At 31.5% G+C, this 22,948-nt stretch overlaps 3 protein-coding genes and 1 long non-coding RNA gene across 4 annotated transcripts; 2 read left to right on the forward strand and 2 right to left on the reverse strand.

The window, feature by feature from the left end:
* Positions 1-61: 61 nt before the first annotated feature.
* On the forward strand, positions 62-8,032 carry Sf3b1 (splicing factor 3B subunit 1). Its single transcript, XM_083096077.1, has 18 exons — positions 62-338; positions 1,281-1,453; positions 1,761-1,935; positions 2,114-2,193; positions 2,285-2,452; positions 2,620-2,836; positions 2,987-3,391; positions 4,083-4,546; positions 4,625-4,982; positions 5,123-5,415; positions 5,532-5,657; positions 5,755-5,976; positions 6,048-6,230; positions 6,319-6,507; positions 6,647-6,822; positions 6,906-7,178; positions 7,321-7,537; positions 7,647-8,032. The coding sequence occupies exons 1-18, from the start codon at positions 311-313 to the stop codon at positions 7,803-7,805; spliced, it is 3,906 nt and encodes a 1,301-aa protein (XP_082952203.1). The 5' UTR covers positions 62-310; the 3' UTR covers positions 7,806-8,032.
* LOC145969812 (uncharacterized) lies at positions 89-636 on the reverse strand. The gene is made up of 2 exons (XR_014438255.1): positions 481-636; positions 89-395 (listed from the first exon to the last, which is right to left on the reverse strand). It is a non-coding gene; the product is annotated as an uncharacterized LOC145969812 (long non-coding RNA).
* A 940-nt stretch (positions 8,033-8,972) lies between the features above and the next one.
* On the forward strand, positions 8,973-12,625 carry Stck (LIM zinc finger domain containing stck). The gene is made up of 8 exons (XM_083098208.1): positions 8,973-9,261; positions 9,629-9,738; positions 9,852-9,965; positions 10,171-10,283; positions 10,409-10,601; positions 10,733-10,874; positions 11,107-11,365; positions 11,716-12,625. The coding sequence occupies exons 2-8, from the start codon at positions 9,731-9,733 to the stop codon at positions 11,916-11,918; spliced, it is 1,032 nt and encodes a 343-aa protein (XP_082954334.1). The 5' UTR covers positions 8,973-9,261; positions 9,629-9,730; the 3' UTR covers positions 11,919-12,625.
* Hzg (CTD small phosphatase herzog) lies at positions 12,597-22,437 on the reverse strand. Its single transcript, XM_083098209.1, has 4 exons — positions 21,218-22,437; positions 20,112-20,545; positions 19,411-19,596; positions 12,597-19,279 (listed from the first exon to the last, which is right to left on the reverse strand). The coding sequence occupies exons 1-4, from the start codon at positions 21,285-21,287 to the stop codon at positions 19,082-19,084; spliced, it is 888 nt and encodes a 295-aa protein (XP_082954335.1). The 5' UTR covers positions 21,288-22,437; the 3' UTR covers positions 12,597-19,081.
* Between the last annotated feature and the right edge of the window lie 511 nt (positions 22,438-22,948).

The raw sequence follows: 22,948 nt of genomic DNA on the forward strand, positions 1-22,948 counted from the left end.
TTATAGAAGTCTGTGGTTTCGACTAGAGTAATCTCTGTTCAAAGAAAGTTCCTATGGTATAGAGTTGTTTCTGAGCCGACAGGCTCTCTTTCTAACCGTTAAAGTTCGTGACAGTATGCGTGGATAATACAATTGTAGATTGAATAATTCAATGTTTTGCCGAATTCTCAACGTATTATTATTATATTGATATATATCTTGCGTAAACTGCATAATTTCTCGTCTTATTACGTCCTATTGAGGAAGGTGATCCAACAGAGGAGAAGAAAAAAGAAGGGAAGGCATATTCGCCGCCAGCTTTTTCTTCACAATGGACTCCATTCCGAGGACGCATAAAGGTTTCATATCTACCACACATCTTCTCTGATCAGTTTCTTCTAATTTGTTGATACGCACTGATAAGTACAATTTAAAGATATAAATATTTATATACATATAAATATATGTATATAAATGTATATAAAAGACTATTAATTTAACCTCTATTATTTATCAACATACTTCAGGTTATTTATCATACTCATCATTTAACATACTTCAGAATAATTATATACAAAGTGATTCGGAAGATTTAAGGAATAAGGAATGTGGGAATGTGATAGGTTTCATTAAAAAAATAAATTTTTATCAAGAAATGTCTTCTTAACAATCCTCCTTGATTTTTATTTTTTTGTTTTTATTTTATTTGATAGTTTTTATTTTATTTATTTATTTATTTATTTGTTTCATTTAAAGGACAGATATCACATGTAATGTTCAATCAAGGATGCATAGTTCTTTAAGGATACATAGTTCAATCAAGGATGCATAGTTCTGCGTTGCAGAATGCATGGATTTGTTAAAAAAAATTGATTAATGAAACCTACCATTTCCAGAAGTTTGTTCCTTAGATTTTAAAACATTGTGTGTATAAGTGATGGTATTTTTAATCAATTATGATAATTAATAGTTAAAATTATTGATATTGAAAATAAGTAATGATACTTATTAGTCAGTTAATATAATTATTAGAATCAATGTGTTAAATATTTAGGATATCCTTATTTTTAATTAGATATATTGTGCATATCAATAATAAATATACTTTTTTCTCTCAGTTGTATTAGTTATAATTGGCTACTATATATATAAGTATAGTATAGTATATATATAAGTACACACACACGCGCACGCGCGTGTGTGTGTGTGTGTACTTATTTATATATATATGTATGTATATATCTGAATTTTTGTACAGTGTAATAATTTCACATATTTCATTTGTATTTCATATATTGTAGATATTGAAGCACAGATAAGAGAGATACAATCGAAAAAGAAGGAGCTTTTAAATACAACATCTGAGAAAGAACAGGTTGCTCTGGGAAAGACTGGCTTTTATGATCAAGACATCTATGATGATAATAAATTTGATGGCTATGTTACATCGATTGCAACCAACGATGAAATTGAGGTATTGTTGATTCAAACTTTACAATATATTTTTACAATATTTATAACATTAAAAGACCTATTTACTAATATTTTTATATTCACTTTATAAAATAAGGATTAAGAAAAAAATAAAAGTATAAAGATTAGGTAGAAAAATAAAAGTAAAAAGTATAAAGATTTGATAGAAAAATATAGTATGAAGTACAATTTTTTTATTTAATATAATATATATATATATATATATATATATATATGTGTGTGTGTGTATGTATGTATGTATGTATGAAGATCTTGAAATTGATACAAATTTATTTTGTATGGAATAGGATTATGATCCATTTGCGGACAAACGACTACCCACCGTAGCAGATAGAGAGGAGAAAGATTATGATCCATTTGCGGATAGACGACGACCTACTATAGCTGATAGGGAAGATGAATACAGGCAAAAAAGACGTAGAATGATTATCTCCCCTGAACGTGTTGATCCATTTGCTGAAGGTTGGTAGAATTTTTTTTGTAACTTGTGACTAAATTAAATAATGAAAAAATATTAAATGATTGTAAATTAGTCCGACAATTATATATTATATTAAATATCTATACACAATTATTTAGCATATTTAAATTAATCAACTTAATTACAACATTGATATGACTTCTTTTATTTTAATTACAGGTGGTAAGACACCTGACATTGGTTCTAGAACATATACTGAGATTATGCGAGAACAAATGCTTAAAGGTGAAGAGACAGAGGTATGTTAAAATTCAAATATTTTTTGCATATACAATACATATAAAAAGAAAATTTTATGTCTATATTTTGTATTTTTATATCTTCTTGTAGCTGAGAAAAAGATTAGTAGAAAAAGCTAAAGATGGTACTCTAAAAGCCAATGGTGAACCTAAACCAGCCCCTAAAAAGAGAGGCCGTTGGGATCAGACAGATGATACTCCAGTGCAGAAAAAGTTATCTGGTACTTCAGCAACACCCACATCTTGGGACAATGCAGATGTATGTTTGTCATATTATCTTTATGTTATTTTAATTCTTTCATTCAAATCTTGAATTGAATTCAATATGAAAAAAATCTTTTAAAATTTGATTAGTTTAAATCAATATTATAATCTAAATTTTTCCCCTTTTTATTATAATGTTTTATTTTATAATTGTTGTAATAGGTGACGCCAGCTGCTGTTAGATGGGATGAAACTCCAGGTCATGGTAAAGGAGCAGAAACTCCTGGAGCTACTCCAGGAGTGAGTACAAGAATGTGGGATGCTACGCCTGCGCATGCGACGCCAGGAGCTGCGACTCCAGGAAGAGAAACGCCTTCTCATGAAAAAACAGTAACGAGTCGGAGAAATCGTTGGGATGAAACTCCAAAAACTGAAAGAGGTGGTTATACAATTCTAAATTATTATTAATACTCAGTATTGTTTGCTGTAGAAATAATTAATTATTGATTATATATGTATTATATATGTATTAGTTATTTTTCTTAAGTAGCGACATGGTTTTTATAATTGTTTAAATTTTATATTGTAGAAACTCCCGGACATAACAGCGGTTGGGCAGAGACTCCGAGAACTGATCGTGTTGCTGGGGACTTAATACAAGAAACTCCAACTCCTTCGGCAAGCAAACGAAGAAGTCGATGGGACGAGACGCCGTCGAATCAAACGCCAGGCTCGATGACGCCGCAAACTCCGGCAACACCTCTAACGACACCTCATCAGACAACGATATTAACCCCAAGTGCTACCACACCGACGGGACCCAAGGCAATGGGTCTGGCTACTCCAACTCCAGGACATTTAATGTCCATGACACCTGAACAATTGCAGGCTTACCGTTGGGAACGCGAGATAGATGAGCGAAATAGACCTCTGTCGGATGATGAGTTGGATGCACTGTTTCCACCTGGGTACAAGATCTTGCAACCTCCGGCAGGTAAGATACACAAGATATAAAAAATATTTCCATTTTAGTATGTGCACTATGGCTTGATATTCTGAAAATATAAATTACATAGCTTTTAAAATATTAAAGGGTCAGAAATCTTAAAAACAAACATTCACAAATAATTTCTACTTTAAACGGTCAATTATTTTTATTGATTGATCAGTTAAATAATAATTGGTTAATTAATATTTGCATACACATGCAATTAAGTAACAAGTAACTCTTGTATATTTAATTATATTATAAAATTGGAAGAGATAGCTTATTGTTTACATTTTAAAAATCCAAAGAATAAAAATGAAATGTAAAACACAATACATAAATATTCAAGTTAACATTTTAACATTTTACAAGTTATATGAAGAATTATATTTTTTCTCTTTCTAAACATATCTTTAAATCTACTATTAAATGAGAATAATTTTATATAATTTTATTTTACATATTCATTAAATACATCAATTAAAAATTAAATAAACACTAGTTTAAAATCTTTAAAGATATATATATATACTTTTTAAAATCTTTAAAGATATATATTCAGAATCTAATAAAAATTTATAAAGTTTACTAAAAGTTTTTGAATAGAAATTATCGTATAATTAAAAAAATTTTGTATACTTTAATATTTATGTTTGATTTTATATTTCTTATGCATAATCACTATGTGTTTTTTCAGGATACATACCTATTCGTACACCTGCTAGAAAACTCACGGCGACACCCACGCCCATCGCTGGTACACCTCAAGGTTTCTTCATTCAAACGGAAGACAAAAGCGCTAAGTACATAGATAATCAACCGAAGGGTAATTTACCATTTATGAAACCGGAAGATGCGCAGTATTTTGATAAGTTGCTAGTTGATGTGGACGAAGAAACGCTGAGCCCTGAAGAACAGAAAGAAAGAAAAATTATGAAATTGCTTTTGAAAATTAAAAACGGAACTCCACCGATGCGTAAGGCTGCGTTACGACAAATTACTGATAAAGCGAGGGAGTTTGGCGCCGGACCACTCTTTAATCAAATTCTCCCTCTTCTCATGTCACCGACCCTTGAAGATCAAGAACGTCATCTTTTGGTCAAAGTCATCGACCGCATTCTATATAAACTCGACGATTTAGTACGGCCGTATGTACACAAGGTAATTATTTTTGCATTATAAATCAATTTTTTGTTTTATTTCAATTTTTTGTTTAATCACTGCATTATCAATATTTAGATTTTGGTCGTCATCGAGCCTCTATTGATCGACGAGGATTATTATGCTCGCGTCGAAGGCAGAGAGATTATTTCTAATTTGGCAAAGGCCGCAGGACTGGCTACAATGATCTCCACAATGAGACCAGATATCGATAACATCGATGAATATGTTCGTAATACAACAGCAAGAGCGTTCGCTGTTGTAGCATCCGCTCTCGGAATCCCTTCACTTCTTCCATTCTTAAAAGCTGTTTGTCGCAGCAAGAAATCCTGGCAAGCGCGACATACTGGTATCAAGATCGTGCAACAAATAGCTATTCTGATGGGCTGTGCTATTTTGCCGCATTTGAAAAGCTTGGTGGAAATTATAGAGCATGGTATGTAAATAAATTAACAGTTACATAGTTTTATCATTAAATTCACTTCTTTTCTAATCTTAATTTTCTTTTTTCTCTTAAGTTATATATATCATTATATATATCTTTTTAATAAATAACCGCAACACGAAATATTACAGGTTTGGTGGACGAGCAGCAAAAAGTACGAACAATTACTGCGTTGGCCATCGCCGCGCTGGCTGAAGCAGCAACACCTTATGGTATCGAAAGTTTTGATTCTGTGCTAAAACCTCTTTGGAAAGGTATTCGTACGCACAGAGGAAAAGGATTAGCAGCGTTCCTAAAAGCTATCGGTTATCTCATCCCTCTCATGGACGCGGAGTATGCGAACTATTATACTAGGGAAGTAATGTTAATTCTTATACGTGAATTTCAATCTCCTGATGAAGAAATGAAGAAAATTGTGTTGAAGGTAAAAAAATTATTTTATTTATCGTGAAAATGATCTCAGATTTCGTATATAAGTTTATATATATACATATATCATATGATTTAATTACATTATACTTTTATATATATTTAAAATAGGTAGTCAAACAATGCTGTGCAACTGATGGTGTAGAAGCTCAATATATAAAGGATGAAATTCTGCCTCACTTCTTTAAACACTTTTGGAATCATCGTATGGCACTAGATCGTAGAAATTACAGACAGGTAAATATAAAATAAATAAATCATTGAAAAATTTCCTTTTGTAATTCTAAAGAGAAATTAATGAATTTCTAATAACAAAATAAAAATAAAATTGCAGCTTGTGGATACAACAGTAGAAATAGCCAACAAAGTGGGCGCATCAGAAATTATTAATAGAGTAGTGGATGACTTGAAGGACGAAAATGAACAATATAGGAAAATGGTGATGGAAACCATTGAGAAGATAATGGGCAACTTAGGAGCGGCGGATGTCGATTCTCGTCTAGAGGAACAACTTATTGATGGAATTTTATACGCCTTTCAGGAGCAAACGACCGAGGTTTGTTGATCCTATATTTTTAAATTATATTTAAAAAAAGAACAGATAATTAAAACAAGCTTTATTTATAGGACGTTGTTATGCTGAACGGTTTCGGTACAATTGTGAACACATTGGGTAAAAGAGTGAAAGCGTATCTTCCACAGATATGTGGTACAATATTGTGGAGATTGAATAACAAATCTGCGAAAGTCAGACAACAAGCTGCAGATCTTATTTCGCGCATCGCAGTGGTTATGAAGACCTGTCAAGAGGTAAGAAATTCATAATGGACAATATGTTTTGATTTTACCATTTATAAATTTAGAATAAACGAAATATATATATGTGCGATATTTCTAGGAAAAACTTATGGGACATCTGGGAGTCGTTCTGTATGAATATTTAGGCGAAGAATATCCAGAAGTATTAGGTAGCATTTTAGGAGCGTTAAAAGCTATCGTTAATGTTATAGGAATGACGAAGATGACACCACCTATCAAGGATTTGTTACCAAGGCTTACACCCATCCTGAAAAACAGACATGAAAAGGTAAAAACTCATGTACACCTTGGGCTATTTACTATTTCATATAAAACGTATTGTTAAATGATATAAATTTCAATATTATAAAAATTCTATCTTATCTTAAATATACATGATATGAGTTTAATATATTACTTTGCCATAGGTACAAGAAAATTGTATTGATCTTGTGGGTAGAATCGCAGATCGAGGTCCCGAGTATGTTTCCGCGCGAGAATGGATGAGAATATGTTTCGAATTGTTGGAATTATTGAAGGCACATAAGAAAGCTATTAGAAGAGCTACGGTGAACACTTTTGGTTATATCGCGAAAGCTATTGGGTAAGTTAAAAATAATTCAATACTGTTTATACATATAAATGTATATATTTATATAATATAGTATTTTCTTTCTTCTCAAACAGGCCGCACGATGTCTTAGCGACACTTTTAAACAATTTAAAAGTACAGGAACGTCAGAATCGTGTTTGTACCACAGTTGCTATTGCCATAGTTGCTGAAACTTGTAGTCCCTTCACAGTATTACCGGCATTAATGAACGAGTATAGGGTACCTGAGTTAAATGTACAGAACGGAGTGTTGAAATCCTTGTCATTCTTATTCGAATATATTGGCGAGATGGGTAAAGATTACATTTATGCTGTCAGCCCATTGCTAGAAGATGCGCTTATGGACAGGTAAGAGATGTTAAAATAATATATTAATTTTATTGTTTATAATATATTTTATTCTTTTATCGATTTTTCTTTATAAATATTTGCTGAGACACTTGGATTTAATTTTGTAAGTTATTTCTGATTTTTCTCTTATGCTTTTCAGAGATTTGGTACACAGACAGACAGCTTGTGCTGCTATTAAACATATGGCATTAGGTGTTTACGGATTTGGATGTGAAGATGCGTTGATACATTTATTGAATCACGTGTGGCCCAATGTTTTCGAGACTTCGCCGCATTTGGTCCAGGCGTTCATGGATGCTGTGGATGGATTACGTGTCGCGCTTGGACCAATCAAAATTTTGCAATACACATTACAAGTATGTAATTATAATTGCGTGCTCGCGTATTTATATATTAGTAATTTTTTTATCTTGGCAAATATTAAAAATATATACATTACTCACAAGTGTTTGTTTTTTGTTACAGGGTTTATTCCATCCAGCCCGCAAAGTTCGCGACGTTTATTGGAAGATATATAATTCTCTTTACATTGGCGGACAGGATGCTCTTGTAGCTGGTTATCCTCGTATCATGAATGATCCAAAGAACCAATACATAAGATATGAATTAGATTATGTATTATAATAAACAACATTCATATAATAGTTGCGAAAAACACAATGATTACATAATAATTTATATTGACTACACTCCTATATAATAAGAATAATTTTATTGGAGACAAATTTGTGAAAATCATTCTAAAATTAAAACCTGATGTATAGAGAGAGTTTCTCATTCCAGGATATTGAATTGTATTTAATTAATCAATTAGGTGCATCATTGATTAAATGTTGACGAATTAAATTATATTTATAATATGGGTAAAAATTTACTACTTTATAGTATAGATAAACATTTAATGATTCTGTCATATATGTCCGAATGTATAAGTTGATATACTTTTTTTATATTTTTCTTTATAAAGTAAAAGTTGATATATTATAAAAATGTGTTGTTATATAAAAAATTAGTTTTAGTTTAGTTTTTATATTTTTCATTTCTGTATCAGAGCATTTGATCTCTTTTTACATTCTAGATTTTCGAGAAATTTCTCAATATTTATTATATTTTAAAAACTTTAATAAAATTAAAAACTAAATAAAAATTTGCTTTTCTAATATATCACATTGCTTTTCTAATATATCTTAAAAACTTTAATAAAATTAAAAACTAAATAAAAATTTGCTTTTCTAATATATCACATTTTACTTTTTGTTTGTAACTCTTGAATTTTGATTTATAACATTGTATTCTTAAAAAAAAAAAACGCAATCTTTTGCTTATTGTGTAACAAATATTGTTATTTATCACAGCACAATGATAATTTTATATTTTTATTCACATATAATGACATAAATGTTATTTAATAAAAATTTTATGTATATATATGTATAAAATATAATTACAATTCGATACTCCTAACTTTTAACAATTGTAACTAATTATTGATAATATTTAGTGTTTATTGTTGGCCTGATTTTGACGTTTATTAGTTGTTAATTTAATTATTATTAGCAAAATTAATGTGACGTTACAGAAATAATTTAAAATTTTTTTTTCAATTATGTTTCAAATCGATAAAAAATCGATTGTTAGTCCCAATTATATTTTCAAGGATGATTGTTGGATTATTTATTAATTATAACAAAATAATTTTCAATAGCGCACATACTGCGCATGTGCGACTATGCCATGTATGTACGTCTGGACTTGGCTTTAAACGTCAGTGTGACAAAACTTTTACATTTTAGACGTTTCGCTGAAAAACTGCCTTGATGATTCCAAATTTGCGCCTTGACATCATTCGCTTCTCGCGTCATCATTACTCCCGTAAGGGTGTGGCGTAGGGCAAGTTGCAAAATCTGTAACACATCCATAGAGTTTCACGTTCATTTTCATAAAAGGCCATGTTACATTCGCCGAGATCGGATTGGCTATCTTGATTTAAAATCTAACAAGAATATGGATGTAACAATTGTACGACAATCATACGCGTATAATCCTTCGGATATTATCTGTCTTAATTAATTAGTTAATAGTAAGTAAATACTTTTTGTTAAAAATATTAAATTCGTAGATACACTTTACGTTAATTATAGAATGCAGAACATTAATATCTCAAAAAAGTAATTTCAATTATATTTTTTAAATGACATTTGTGTTTGAGTTAATTAAAATAGATTATGAGGTAAATAAGCATTAAAGATAATAAATACAAGCAAGAGAATTAAATTTAAATAAATATATATTAATATATATAAATAGTATGATGTTATAATACAGAAATTGAATATTAATATAATGTGTTAATTTACATTATTCTTAATTGAATTTTTATTTTTTAACAATTTCATAATTATTAATTCTTAATTAATTATGTTTCAATAATATAAATTTGTTTACAGCATTGTTAACAGGAGTTTGTTAAGTGCAAGTGAATAATAAAAAAAAAAAAGTAGAAATATTTCTTAATGTTTAAACATATAATCGTGTTCTTCTATTAAAATATGCCAGGGTAAGTAGTATTTCTTTAAGGAATATATAATGAAAAAATTGTTCGAGTTAATATATGACATTCAGTTTATTTCTATTATTTAATTACTAATAAGCATTTATATATGTATGCAGGGTTACAGAAATGTCATTGGATCATATGTTTTGCTCTCGCTGCAGAGAAGGTTTTGTTGCACATGAAAAGATTGTGAACTCAAATGGCGAATTGTGGCATCCACAATGTTTCGTGTAAGTATATATATATATCTTTTATTTATCTTTTCTATTTTTGTAAATATTGCACTTGGAGAAGTTTTTCTTTTTACAAAATTTTATTTTTCTATTTTTCAAGTACTTTAATCATTTTGGTTTCTTTGTTATTTTTCACAATACACAAAATTATAGATTATACCATTTATTTTATGAATTGAATCTCATGAGATTATTTTGACAGATGCGCACAGTGCTTTCGGCCATTTCCAGATGGAATCTTTTATGAGTTTGAAGGATACAAATACTGTGAGCATGACTTTCATGTTCTGTTTGCCCCATGCTGTGGCAAATGTGGTAAGCTAATCTTAAAGATTTGCACTCAATTACCCCAATATAAGTATTTCTTTATGTTAAGATAGTCATATAAAAGATTGTAATGTATTTAAATATACTTACTCAAACTATTGTTTTTGTGATAGGTGAGTTTGTTATTGGCCGTGTGATTAAAGCGATGAATTCAAACTGGCATCCACAATGTTTCCGCTGTGAAGAGTGTAATGGTGAATTGGCGGATGCAGGCTTTATCAAATGTCAAGGCAGAGCGTTATGTCACACATGCAATGCTAGAGTGAAAGCCGGCGTGCTCGGGAAACACATATGCCATCAATGCCAGTATGTTTTGTTATTTATTTTTGCATAAAAGTTTCATTTAATAAAAAGAAACGTCCGAAAAATTTTCAAAAATAGAATTTAAAGAAAAAAAGAAAATTATTTTTATCAGTATTATTTTCCACAATTTCCAGTGGAGTGATTGATGATAAGCCTTTACGTTTCCGTGGCGAATTATATCATCCATATCACTTTAATTGTACAACTTGTGGTATAGAACTTAATTCTGAAGCCAGAGAAGTTCGTTCTCGACCTGGATATGCTGCCAATGAAATGGTAAGATTATGTGGATTGAATCGTAATCACTCAAGTAAAAAGATTTTTATAAAGAATATATATCTAAATTTATATGTACAAGAATACGAATGAAAAATAATTTTAATCATAATTATGCCAAAAAGTTTGACAATAAATTTTAAGCAATCTATAATTACATGTACAAAGACATCTTCTATCAATAAACATTTTCATAGTCTAATATATTAACACTCAACTTTATCTTATTTAGAACGAATTGTATTGCTTAAGATGTCATGATAAAATGGGAATTCCCATTTGCGGCGCCTGTCGGCGTCCCATTGAAGAGCGCGTAGTAACTGCACTTGGTAAACATTGGCACGTAGAACATTTCGTATGTGCAAAATGTGAGAAACCCTTCCTAGGTCATCGTCATTATGAGAAGAAGGGTCTCGCATACTGCGAGACTCATTATCATCAATTATTTGGGAATCTTTGCTTTGTCTGCAATCAAGTTATTTCTGGAGATGGTATGTGTATAATAGAAAAATGCTACACATTAAAAATTATATATCCAAATACAATGAATGGAAACTTCATTGGAAAAGATCAATCTTATTTACATGATATAAACGGAAGTTATTTTACTTTTTTGGACTTTTACTTTCTTTTTACTCTTTAGAGATTTTTTTAATATATATATATTTCGTAATAATGTATAATATTTCTCTTCTATTAATATTTTGACTTCTACAATTCTTAAAATTTCTTCAATAAAGTTACATTGAACTGCCAAAAGCGTGAAATTATATAAGTTTTCTTTTTGCAATTTTTTGTGAATATTAATAACATTTTTAATCTAATGCAATATCTTTTTCAGTTTTTACAGCATTGAACAAAGCATGGTGTGTCCATCATTTTGCGTGTGCATTCTGCGATCAGAAGATGAATCAAAAGACAAAGTTCTTTGAATTCGATTTAAAACCCGCATGCAAAAAGTGCTATGACAAATTTCCGCAAGAGTTAAAGAAGCGAATGCGACGTATGTATGATCTGAATCCTAAAAGAATTCCACCAGTGTAAATGGTCCGACTTCTCTGAATCTACAAGGATCGATCAAATAGTGGAAATGGTGTCCGACTTCTCTGAATCTACAAGGACCGATCAAATATTCTTTGTTTACAGTGCCTTAAAACATACTGCCTAATATATTAACATAAAAAAATATATTAAATCTTTTATATTGCATTGTAAGAGCTATATGGGATGTATCAAAGCTATTCTATTATTCTACTGCAAATATTTGGATATAGGATTGCTGTAATTATTTTTAATGCAATTTATACAATTGAGAAGCTATTAATGTTCTAATATTCTTTTCTAATTTGATATCTATAAAGAAAAAGTGTGCAATAGTTTTGACACATTTTATATAGCCAATCAAGGCACAATGCTAATAATTTATATTTTAAATGTGCGACAAATAATAGCAGATATTTTTAATTATATTGTATAATATATACAATTTGTATATATATAGCTCACTATTTAAATATTTTTAAACTTATTTTAATTATTGTTGTATTTAATACTAAGTGTCCATACACAAATTCTGATATCTAAAAATAATAGCCTTTATATATATACACATATACAAACAAGAGATACAGAGTTGTATTTTATCAATGAAAAAAGAAAAAAATGCACACTGAAAAAAAAACAACGGAAGTAAATTTTTACCTCCATTAAAATAGCATGATATATTTTTAATAAAAGTTTATTTTTCTCGTTTTTTTCTCTCGACATTTTTTTTCTTCGGGAAAATCTCAACATACGTAAATTTAACGTATGATTAATGTTAAATGTCTTAAAAGTATGATTAGTATTCTAAGGTTAACGCTGCGTTTAGCGCTAAATGTAGTCAATTGATCTTGAACTTTAACGCGGTATGATAATCGATTCGGCTATATATATACATAGTTCGATGACGTCAAAAGCAAGGGAGAAATCTACAGAAATTCCCGAGATGACCTACGTTCTTATAAAAGCACATAGTCACATGAAAAAAAAATATTTAAAAAAATAATACTAAAAATTATGAAATAAAATGACAAAAAAAAATATATATATATATATATAAAATCTTCTGTACATATAATTGATAAAATTCTATTTTGGAACCATAATCGGATAGCCGCATTTCGTACTAAACGCTGTCGATGTAAATAGGACCATGCTACTTTATTGTTGCGATGAAGCGGGCCTTCAACGGGTGAAAATATAAATCATGAAAAAGAAAAATCTTTATAAGACAATTCCAATAATAATAATAATAATATAATACAATTGTTTCTAATCTTTTACAATGCGCACAGCAGTCGCTTTTATCGCATTTTTTTTATCCTTTTGTCTTTGTTAAGAAATTTTCTCTGAATTCGTATATATAAAAAAGTCTCGATTCGAATCGGCGGCCGTTTCACTCGGCGAAAGCCTCGAACGCTATTCTTTTTCTTTCTTTTCTTTTTACACATACATACACGCATACAGACATACAAATGTACATGTACACATACACGCGCGCATTCTCTGCTTCTGCCGTTTTTTTGAATATATATATATATATACACATGTATATATATATATATATATATGTATATATTTTTCTTTACACATTTGTCACTTCATTACGCACAGCAAGGCAGCGGCTTGAAATCCTTGTGATTACGATTTCAAGATTGAGAACATTATCGGCAACACTTTCTCACTCGCGTTTCTCCTTGCTTTAATTAGATATCGATATATTACATGTTTGCGTATGAAAATGTCAAATTTTTTAATTTCCTGTGCTTCTAAGAACCTTTCAAATTTTTAGTATTTTACAATTAACATTTTTTAAAATCCGCGATATTAAAATCTAATTGTTCGGTTTCCAGAATAATTTCCAATTTCTGTTAGTTTTAGATTCTTGCTTCTAGTACATTTAATATGTATTTATGTGTTAATATTCTTGTACTCTATTGTATATCTCTTGATTATATGTATATCTCTTGGTTAAATTCCAAAGAAGTGCATGGTAAAAAGCTGTTCTACAAATTAATATTTGTTTATTAAGCATACGAACTATTTTAAATTTTTAAGATTTAATTTAATCGCAGATTATAAAACTAACTATTCCGACGCGCGCATATAATTTAATTTATTAATATTATTAAAAACTATCTTTATTAATATAATATAGCTAAATCATAAAATTTACAAACGTAGAAAAGTGTACAAATTCTATTTTTCGCTAATAAATAAATAAAATGATTTAATTTTTAGCTTGTTTAACACCGTACACATCTTTCAGCTGTGAATGTGTATGATTATATATTAAAATATTTTCTTATAAAAAATAATCTATTTCTAATTTCATTAAAAATTTCTTGAGATTACATCAGTCTAAATAAAAACAGACTTTTCATACGCAATAACGTAATAATAATACATATAGTATACCTAAAAAATACATTTTTAGATCCTTGAATCCTTAGATTTGTGTGTTATTTTGATCTGTATATTTGCGTGCATTCTTTCAAGCCCTTAGATCTTTGGCTCTTTGAAACTCTAATCTAATCAATGTTTAAATTCCTAAATCTCTTTCAATCCTATATCAATATATCAATATATTTTTCAATTCTCACATTTCTGGATATTTTTGATTTCTTATAGTTAACGAATTTCGAATTTTTTTTGAATCTTTGGTAGGCTCTCTCAATTCTTCTGATGGGATTTTTAAAATTTCAAAGAATTCTATATCCTTAAAATCTCTAATCGTTCTATTCATGATTCTTAATTACATCATAGATTACTATACTAATAAATTTTTTAATTATCACACATTGTATCGAATAATTGCACACTTGTATATATTCATTGATTCTAACATTCTTACAGTCTCAGATTTTAGAATACTCAATTGCAATTCTAATATTGGCTTCTTTTCGACTGAGCAGATCCATGAATTTTATAACTCTCTTAACTCGTTTCGGTTTTCGAATACTTAGATCTATGGATTCTCGGATTCTTAGATCGTGCAGAGATTTGTACAATAATCATACATACAGAATCATTTCGATGGGCGTTATACAAAGAGAATTTTATAATACATTATGCGTTCACGCATAATAACGATTATAAGAAACATCGTTACTTACTAAGTACAGAAGGATGGAAGAATTGGAAGCCACATCAAAAATCTCTTCGTATTAAATCTCTTCCTATTTTAAGTAGAAACGATAATTCGAACGATCAGACCTCTGTCAGAGAGATATCGTTATTTCGATAAAATGTTAGAAAAGTACACAGGATAGTTCAAAAATCTCGTTACAATATAATATAAAGGTAAACAACTTTCTGATAAAATAATTTAAAAAAAACAAATTTTTTCTATACAAGTAACTTTGTTTTTTCGGGGCATTTTTTTGTCAAAAGCAATTTCTAATTTGCATACACAATCTTTTTCATTTTAATAAGTAAATCACTCTTCAATTTTTCTCATAAGTGTATATTGTATCCTTGAGTTTTATTTTTAGATATTGAAAATGCTACGCATGATTACTATCAGTTATATTTTAATACCGTTTCTGAATATGTAATATCTTTTTGTCTAGAATTTCACATTTTCAGATTTATAGTTTATTTGTTCTTTGATAGATTCTTGTAACTTGAAATCCCGAATTCCAAAAATAAAGATTTATTAATATTTACATTTTCAAATTAAAAATTGAAAAGTTTGGTCTTTGCATATTCAAATTGTTTATGTCGACAAGGAATTAGTCTCTTATCAATTGTACCATGATTTTCGATCTACCCTACATTCAGACGAGGAAGAAAAGATAAAACAGCAGACGCAGCCGAGTTTAATACGCATATACATACATACACACACAGACAGACCAATACATACATACACACACATACAAGCTGATATTGATGATAATTAATACTAACTCACTGAATATATCGATAATAATGTCGTTACTTCAGTGCAAGAATAGAAAAAAAATGTACAATTTTGATCTAAAATTAATTTCAGAAAAAATATTTCCTGTTTAAGTCAGCTGTGATTTTATAGCAACAGCAAAGCGTGCAGAGTAAAAAAATGTTCGCCTTTTCTTACATTAAAGTAACGACATTAGCGCGGATACTTATAATAATATAATATAATAATATAATAATAATAATAAAAATAATATTAACAAAAGTCAAAGCAAAAGAATAATAACAATCTGAATTGGTTACGACAGTACAATGCACTTTGTACATTTGTTATGCTCAATTTCAAGCAGCTGTGATCATTTACAAATTACGCGTTAGTAAATATATGCACATAGGGAGATATTACCGCCGCTTATTTGTCGCCCTTCAAGGGCTACATCTAAATTATTCTAATTTGTTAATGACATCATCGTGCGATTCATTTCAAAATGGAGCAAGAAAATGTGTTAATGGTTCAATTTTCGTAAAATCTAATTTCAAAATATATATTTTTTCATGCATATAATATGCGCATATTTCGCTCTTTAAAAAATAAGCGATTTAAAAAAAAAAAGACTATAGAACTTAAAAATAAGAAAAAATGTTAAAATTAATTCTTGATTCTAAAGATTAAGAATTAAATTTTACAGCATAAATTCTTTTCTCTGTTCTATCTCTCATCTCTCTGATATATTTTGCACACAATGACAATCATACGTATCCAACAACTCTGATAATTATTAGCAATCAACAGATGTGTTCATAATAAAAAAAGCATTATAAATAGAAAGATTGTAAATGTTTAAATTAAAAATTATATATATAATATATATATATATATATATATATATATATATGTGTGCGCGCGCGTGTGTGTGTGTGGTATGTCGAAAATATATGAAAAATATATATGTGAAGAAGACAAACAAAGTGCAAATTGTGCAAATTATTCAATCAATTGCCATTTTCTTGCTCCAAGAAAACGAATGATCATATATGACGTAACCTCGTAGCTTGGAGGGAAAAAATGATATGCATTGGCCCAGTTCAGTTTATCAATATTGGCAACAATATGATGTGATCCATGATTATCCTTAATTAATTGATTTATTCTCCTTTTCCAATAAAAGTCATTTAATTTATCATTTATGCGACTGTTGTGTAAAATTTCTCTGTAAATCAGTGAATATTTTTCGATAAACTTAATTAACAACCTCCAATTCCCACATCATAATTTTAAATTTTTCTCAAACTTTTTGGCAAACATCAGAAAAGAATTTTGCTGCTGGATAAAAAGTAAAATTAATATATATATATATATATATAATCCACATAAATACATATATAAACTTCTAATTAAAATATTTTATAAATAAATATTTCAGAAAGAAGAGTACAAGAGTTGTGTTTATTTATTAACAAGACGATAAATAAAAATGAAAATGTATATTTAAACAGGTATTATATAGAAAAAAATCTATAAGAAAAATGGTAATACATACCCGTGCAAAATTTCACATTGTTTTCATTTTCAATGTCACTGTTTTAAATGCTACATTACAGAGCGTCTTACAAAAGGTGTGTACCAGCAGCAGGAAATGTACCTAACGCAATACCAAAATGCGACATTAATAAAATGCTTAATTTGCACTCTTAATTTTTTCGAATGCCGCGAGACTTGGTCATAGATGCTTTAGAGATATATGTTAGTAGTTCACTTGATTACAGTAATTAAAAAGTTTAATAGATACAATCTTATAATTGATTTTATTACGATATAGATTTCTGTGCTAGGTTTAAAAAATATCTTTTGTCTGATTGAAGCAATCTATGGCACTCTAGATAAATCAAAAGCAAAAGTTTGCACAACTGAATACATGAAATTGTTCCTATTCCTCGGCAGTGTAAAGCGAGTAGTTGTTATTAATCACATTTTATTTTATATATTATATATGTATACATATATGTGTATATATATATATATATGTATATGTATATATATGTGTATAAATATGATATATATATATATATATATATAAAGTTGAGCTCTTCTTTAAAAATCTTAGATTACAATAATGTTCTTGAAAAATAACAAATATCTTCCAAAAAAATTTTAGATCTTTAAAAATCTGATTTACATGGTTAGCTTTCAAGTTTCCTTCTCAAATAATTAAAAAAAGCTTTGGAACATTACTAATTATTTTTTAAAAATAGATTTCTAGATTTCTATAATCTTTTACACTTTAAAATATTGGTATCCTAGGTTATTAAAAATTCTATCTTCCCGAATGCTTTCAAATGCTCATAGATATCTATAATTTCTTAAAACACTTATTTTTGTATCCCTACACTTTAAGATTCAAAATGTTTTGATATTAATTTTTAAAATATCTTGAAAACTTTTACAAAAAAATACTACTTTTAAAAATAATTAAAATAATAATTAAAGTGAAATTTTTCCATCCTATATTGAGAAGTAAAATATACAAATTCCAAATTCTACCTGCTACTGTTACTCTCCTCTTTCAACGTTCTGTAAACATTGGGTCAGAAGCATTCGAAAACGTAATCGAAGCGTTGATATCTTCTTTATATCGGATTATTCTTATAATCGGATCTAATTGAAGCTTGTGTCTTGATCTGAACAGAATAAACTAAAGAGCGACAGCAATATGGCCCATTAAATAACTCGGAGCAAGCTCTCTTCTTTCTTCTCTCTTCACATTCCCTCTTGTATTTTCCTATACATCCTTTTTTCTCAGTATACAATCACCATTGTTAATCCTAACCGTCGCTCTTCCCTCTCTTGCGGCTTTTCTATAAGCAATTTCTTCTATCGATGGAGATTCCATCCTTCGCTAGATTCTTTTTCTCGAGCACATATCATCCATGCAGACAGGACCGATATAGTTCGTCGTCTTTGATGCCTGGTGCAAAATGGAAGAACACTCGCGCTTCGAAGCTGACTCAGTCTTCGTTGCGTTTCTCGCTAGGAAGAAGGATATCAGCAGCTATGTGTCACTGTGTGTCGACTTGGATGACGCGTTTTTAAGGTATAGGACATTTGGCCCCGCTTAACGGAGCGATTCTCCTAAAGATCAACAAGGAGGGGCACTTCGAGGATCTTCGCCGCATAGCAAGTGACTCACATGGAGTAATCCCCTCAGGATTCTCCGGAAGGTGCATTGAGCGACAAGACTGGCCGTGTTGCCAGAATTTAGATGAGGCTAGGAAGCAGCCAGCGAGCCTAATCCCGGCGGATTCTGATTACTTTGCACCGCTTGCGCGGGCACCTGATTGTAAGGATGATTGCTGTTGCACAACACTGTATAGATATTTTCCACATTGCTGAGCTTCTCGAAGAAGGGGATTAAATCCAGTAATTCGGAATCCGTCATGTCATCAAACCAAGATGCCACTGGAACCTGTAAAAAAATAAACGTTTTACTTTTAATTATTCAATTTTAATATGCTTTTATAGGAATGAAAAATCACACATTCTATGTATTAAAATAAATAATTCTTTTTTTTATATATGTTATCAAGCATATCTTACCGCATTATCCGGATGGAAAATGTAACTGGCAGGACTATTATCTACAATAATGATTTGTTGCAAATCACGACCTAATTTGTTCAAATCCTTAACATAATTCCCTCTATGAAACACACAGGATTCTCTAAATAATCTTGCTCTGAATACACCCCATCGATCTAATAGATCTGCCACTGGGTCTGCATACTGTAAAATACCATACAATAAAACAAAACATTAAACAATGAATAAAAATCCAAAAATCTTTTCTTTTTACTAATAAATTTGCTCCATTACAATTTTCTTATTGTGACAAATGGTATTAAAATTTTTGCATTTGCACAGTAATAATGACTTTATACAATAATAATTTCTAAAATTCATTTTTATGAGTTAATTTATCTTAAAAGATAATTGTCTTATGTAAGATATCTTATGTAATAATATAAATAAATAATATACTTAACATAATTAATATAATGATTCAAATTTATTATACTATTTTCCATTGGCTAACAAATTCGAAAAATAAAGAATTTTCACAAATTAACCTTCACATAAATAAATAATAAAACATTAAACAATTTTTCAATAATTATATAAGAATAGTTTTAATTATATCGAAATATAATCCAATATAATAGTCTAGTTAAAACTTGTCTCTTTTATACTCATTAAATGCTTAAAAGTTTTTAGTCCCTCTCTTTTTTCTTTTAACATACCTTGGCCAAGCTTGCAGTGAACAATACGCATTCGTACAATTCACCCATTCTCTGCAAAAACTCGTCCACATAAGGCCTCTTTAAGACATACACTTGGTGTACTGTTCCATCAATCTCCACAGGAACAACAAAGTCCGCATTGTTGATTGGTTTGAAAGAACTATGCACCAGGGTCTCGTCCAAATCAATTACCATGCACTTCTTGTGCATGTCTTGATGCCTAATCGGCGGCAGGAGGAATCTCGGAGATCCGGTGCCTGGTGGTGGCGAGCCACGACCATCTCCCTGTAAAGAACTCGACTTGGAGCTCTTTGAACTGCCACCACGACCCCTTCCAAAGCAGCAGAGCAGAGAGCGCAGGAGTCCGCGCCCCCTTGGCTTCTTGCTGCTCGATGGACTATTGCTGGCTGCTTCATTCTCCCGAGGTAATTGAGCTACATTGCACAGAAAAAGAAGAAAGTGTTAAAAAAGCTTGTTAGCGCAAACACATACATACATGTTTGTTTAATCAAATTTTTATCAACAGTTACAGTAATCTTAAATCCAATATATATACTTGTATTTGATATAAATTTTAAGTTATCCTAGGATTCAATTATTGACAACAATAATGTTAAACTAAGAAGCTTTCAGTTTACAATCAGGAGGGGACATTTGTATCTTACATAGAAGTGGCACATTACTGCGATTAACCTTTTATAATGAATTTCTTGTTTTTCTCTTTACAAATTGCCCTTAGAAGATTCACTCAAAGCATGAAAGGTTAAAGGGCATGACATAGTGTAAGGAAATAAAGAAACTCGTGACATTGTTTATGGAGAGCAAGATGACAAGGGGGGTTGAAAAACACGATAGCGAAGAGACGAGGAGCATCAGGGGATTAGGGAGTAGCAGACGGAGACGGGCAAAGGTGTTCGCGGAGAGGAGAGGTAAATGGAACGAGAAGAGGAGAGATGGTGAAGATTAGGCCGAGATTCAGGAGAGTGAGAGAAACGGCGGGGGATCTCGCCGTAACAGGTGCAAGGCGAGCGAAACCCCGGCATCTGGCGGTAAGTTTCGCGAGCGACGAGGACGAGGACGACGGTTTGTACGGGACTGATACGCACCTTTCTCGCTGTTGAACGCGCCTAGCTCGTCATCCCGCGACACTTGGGTGATAATGGACGATGCGTCCATTTAAACATTAGTCGGTGGTCCCTGCGTGCACGATCGCGAATTCCGTTAACGCGCGCGCGCGCGCGCCAGTCGACGGACGGACGGACGGACGAGCGTGCGAGCGAGCGAGCGAGTGAACGGGCCAGCGCGCGCGAGAGACGCAGGGTGTGCGAGGGAGAGAGAGAGAGAGCGAGCGCGCGCGCGCGCGACAGAGAGACGCGATTGGCACGCGCGCGCGAGAAGGAGAGGGAGAGAGAGCGCGACGCACACAAGCTAACCTCACTCTCTCGCTCGCGTCACTCCCCCCCACCACCGCCACCGCCGCCGCGTCGCCGTCGTTCCCCTCCCGCACGAATGGAGACGCATAGGCGCAGGAATGACACACGCGCACACCACTGTACTATGCGTGTACGATGTGACACACGCACACTGGAGCAACCGCGAGCGTTTGAATCGGAGCAACGAAGCTCTCGCTGATCGAATGTCGATGATGACGAATGCCGCGAGCCACGTCGGGCGTCTTGCTTCTCCCGGGACACGTGCGCACTACGCCATTCCTCGTAGCTCCGGGGACGACGCGCGCCTTTCCCTTTTCACGCGCCACACCTATCGGCTCATTGCTATTCGTTCCACGACATGACGGCGCGTTGCCTCGCCTCGGCACGCTTCGGTTTCGCTTCGTGGAACGAGGGCGTCGTTTCGACGACGTGCTCTCCGGGGCTCGCGCTCTTGGACACGCGACCTACGTCCAGTCTACGCACGTCCAGACTGCGACGTAGAAAACTTGGCCATGTTGTCGAGGCGGCGCCTGGCCTTGAGCCACGAATGAAAGTCTACTTTTCGAGACGGATCGACGTGTGCAGCTTCCTCATCCTTGTGGCTGCGAGGATGCCTCGATACGGAGGATCTTTACGCGTGTTGCGTCGCGCGCGCACATGCTTGTCTCTGAAATGACAATCGGCCACGATCCGCGACCTTGTGTGCGTAATGTGTAACTTTAAATGTATATGCGGTAAAAAGGAAAGAAGGGAAATATATTAATATTCGATACGTGTATGTACACATTAACCGCGACTTGTCGATGCAATTGGACAATCTTCGTACTGCGCCTTAAGCTCGTATCAGAATACGTGCATTAAAGATTAAAACTTGACCAATCGGGACAGGGAAGTTTTAGTCGCTTTCCTTTCGACTAAATTCCAATCTTCAATGCGTAATCTGATCTGACGAGTTTTATCGGACCCTGTATTAGGATGGAGATTGCATGAGATTTGCATCGGAATGAAAAATAATTTTTATTTCGATTTGTCAAATTCCATGCGTAATCTCAATCTTCGATGTGTACGAGCCATAAGACCTTCAATATCAAATTACGATTAAAATGACGTATCAAAAGTCTAGTTTCCATCAAATGTATTTTGGTACGGAACAAATATAATAATCGGTTTCCATCGGAAGTAAAGAGTGAATTAAATTAATTTTTATTTTGTACTTCCTTTTAATTAAATTTTTCTTTCAGAATTACAATTTTTTTGTACTTTACATTGACATATATTTTAAATTTTATATTGACATATATTGATATAATCTTTTATAATGTTACAAAATTTTAATATTATTAAAAAATTTAATTTAATATTCTATTATCCATTATTATAAAGTTATTGCAAGTTTAACAATTT

Source organism: Camponotus vicinus, unplaced genomic scaffold, assembly GCF_025532165.1.
Source record: "Camponotus vicinus isolate PSW18456_S1 unplaced genomic scaffold, iyCamVici1.0 SCAF_4, whole genome shotgun sequence".
Classification (NCBI taxonomy): domain Eukaryota; kingdom Metazoa; phylum Arthropoda; class Insecta; order Hymenoptera; family Formicidae; genus Camponotus; species Camponotus vicinus.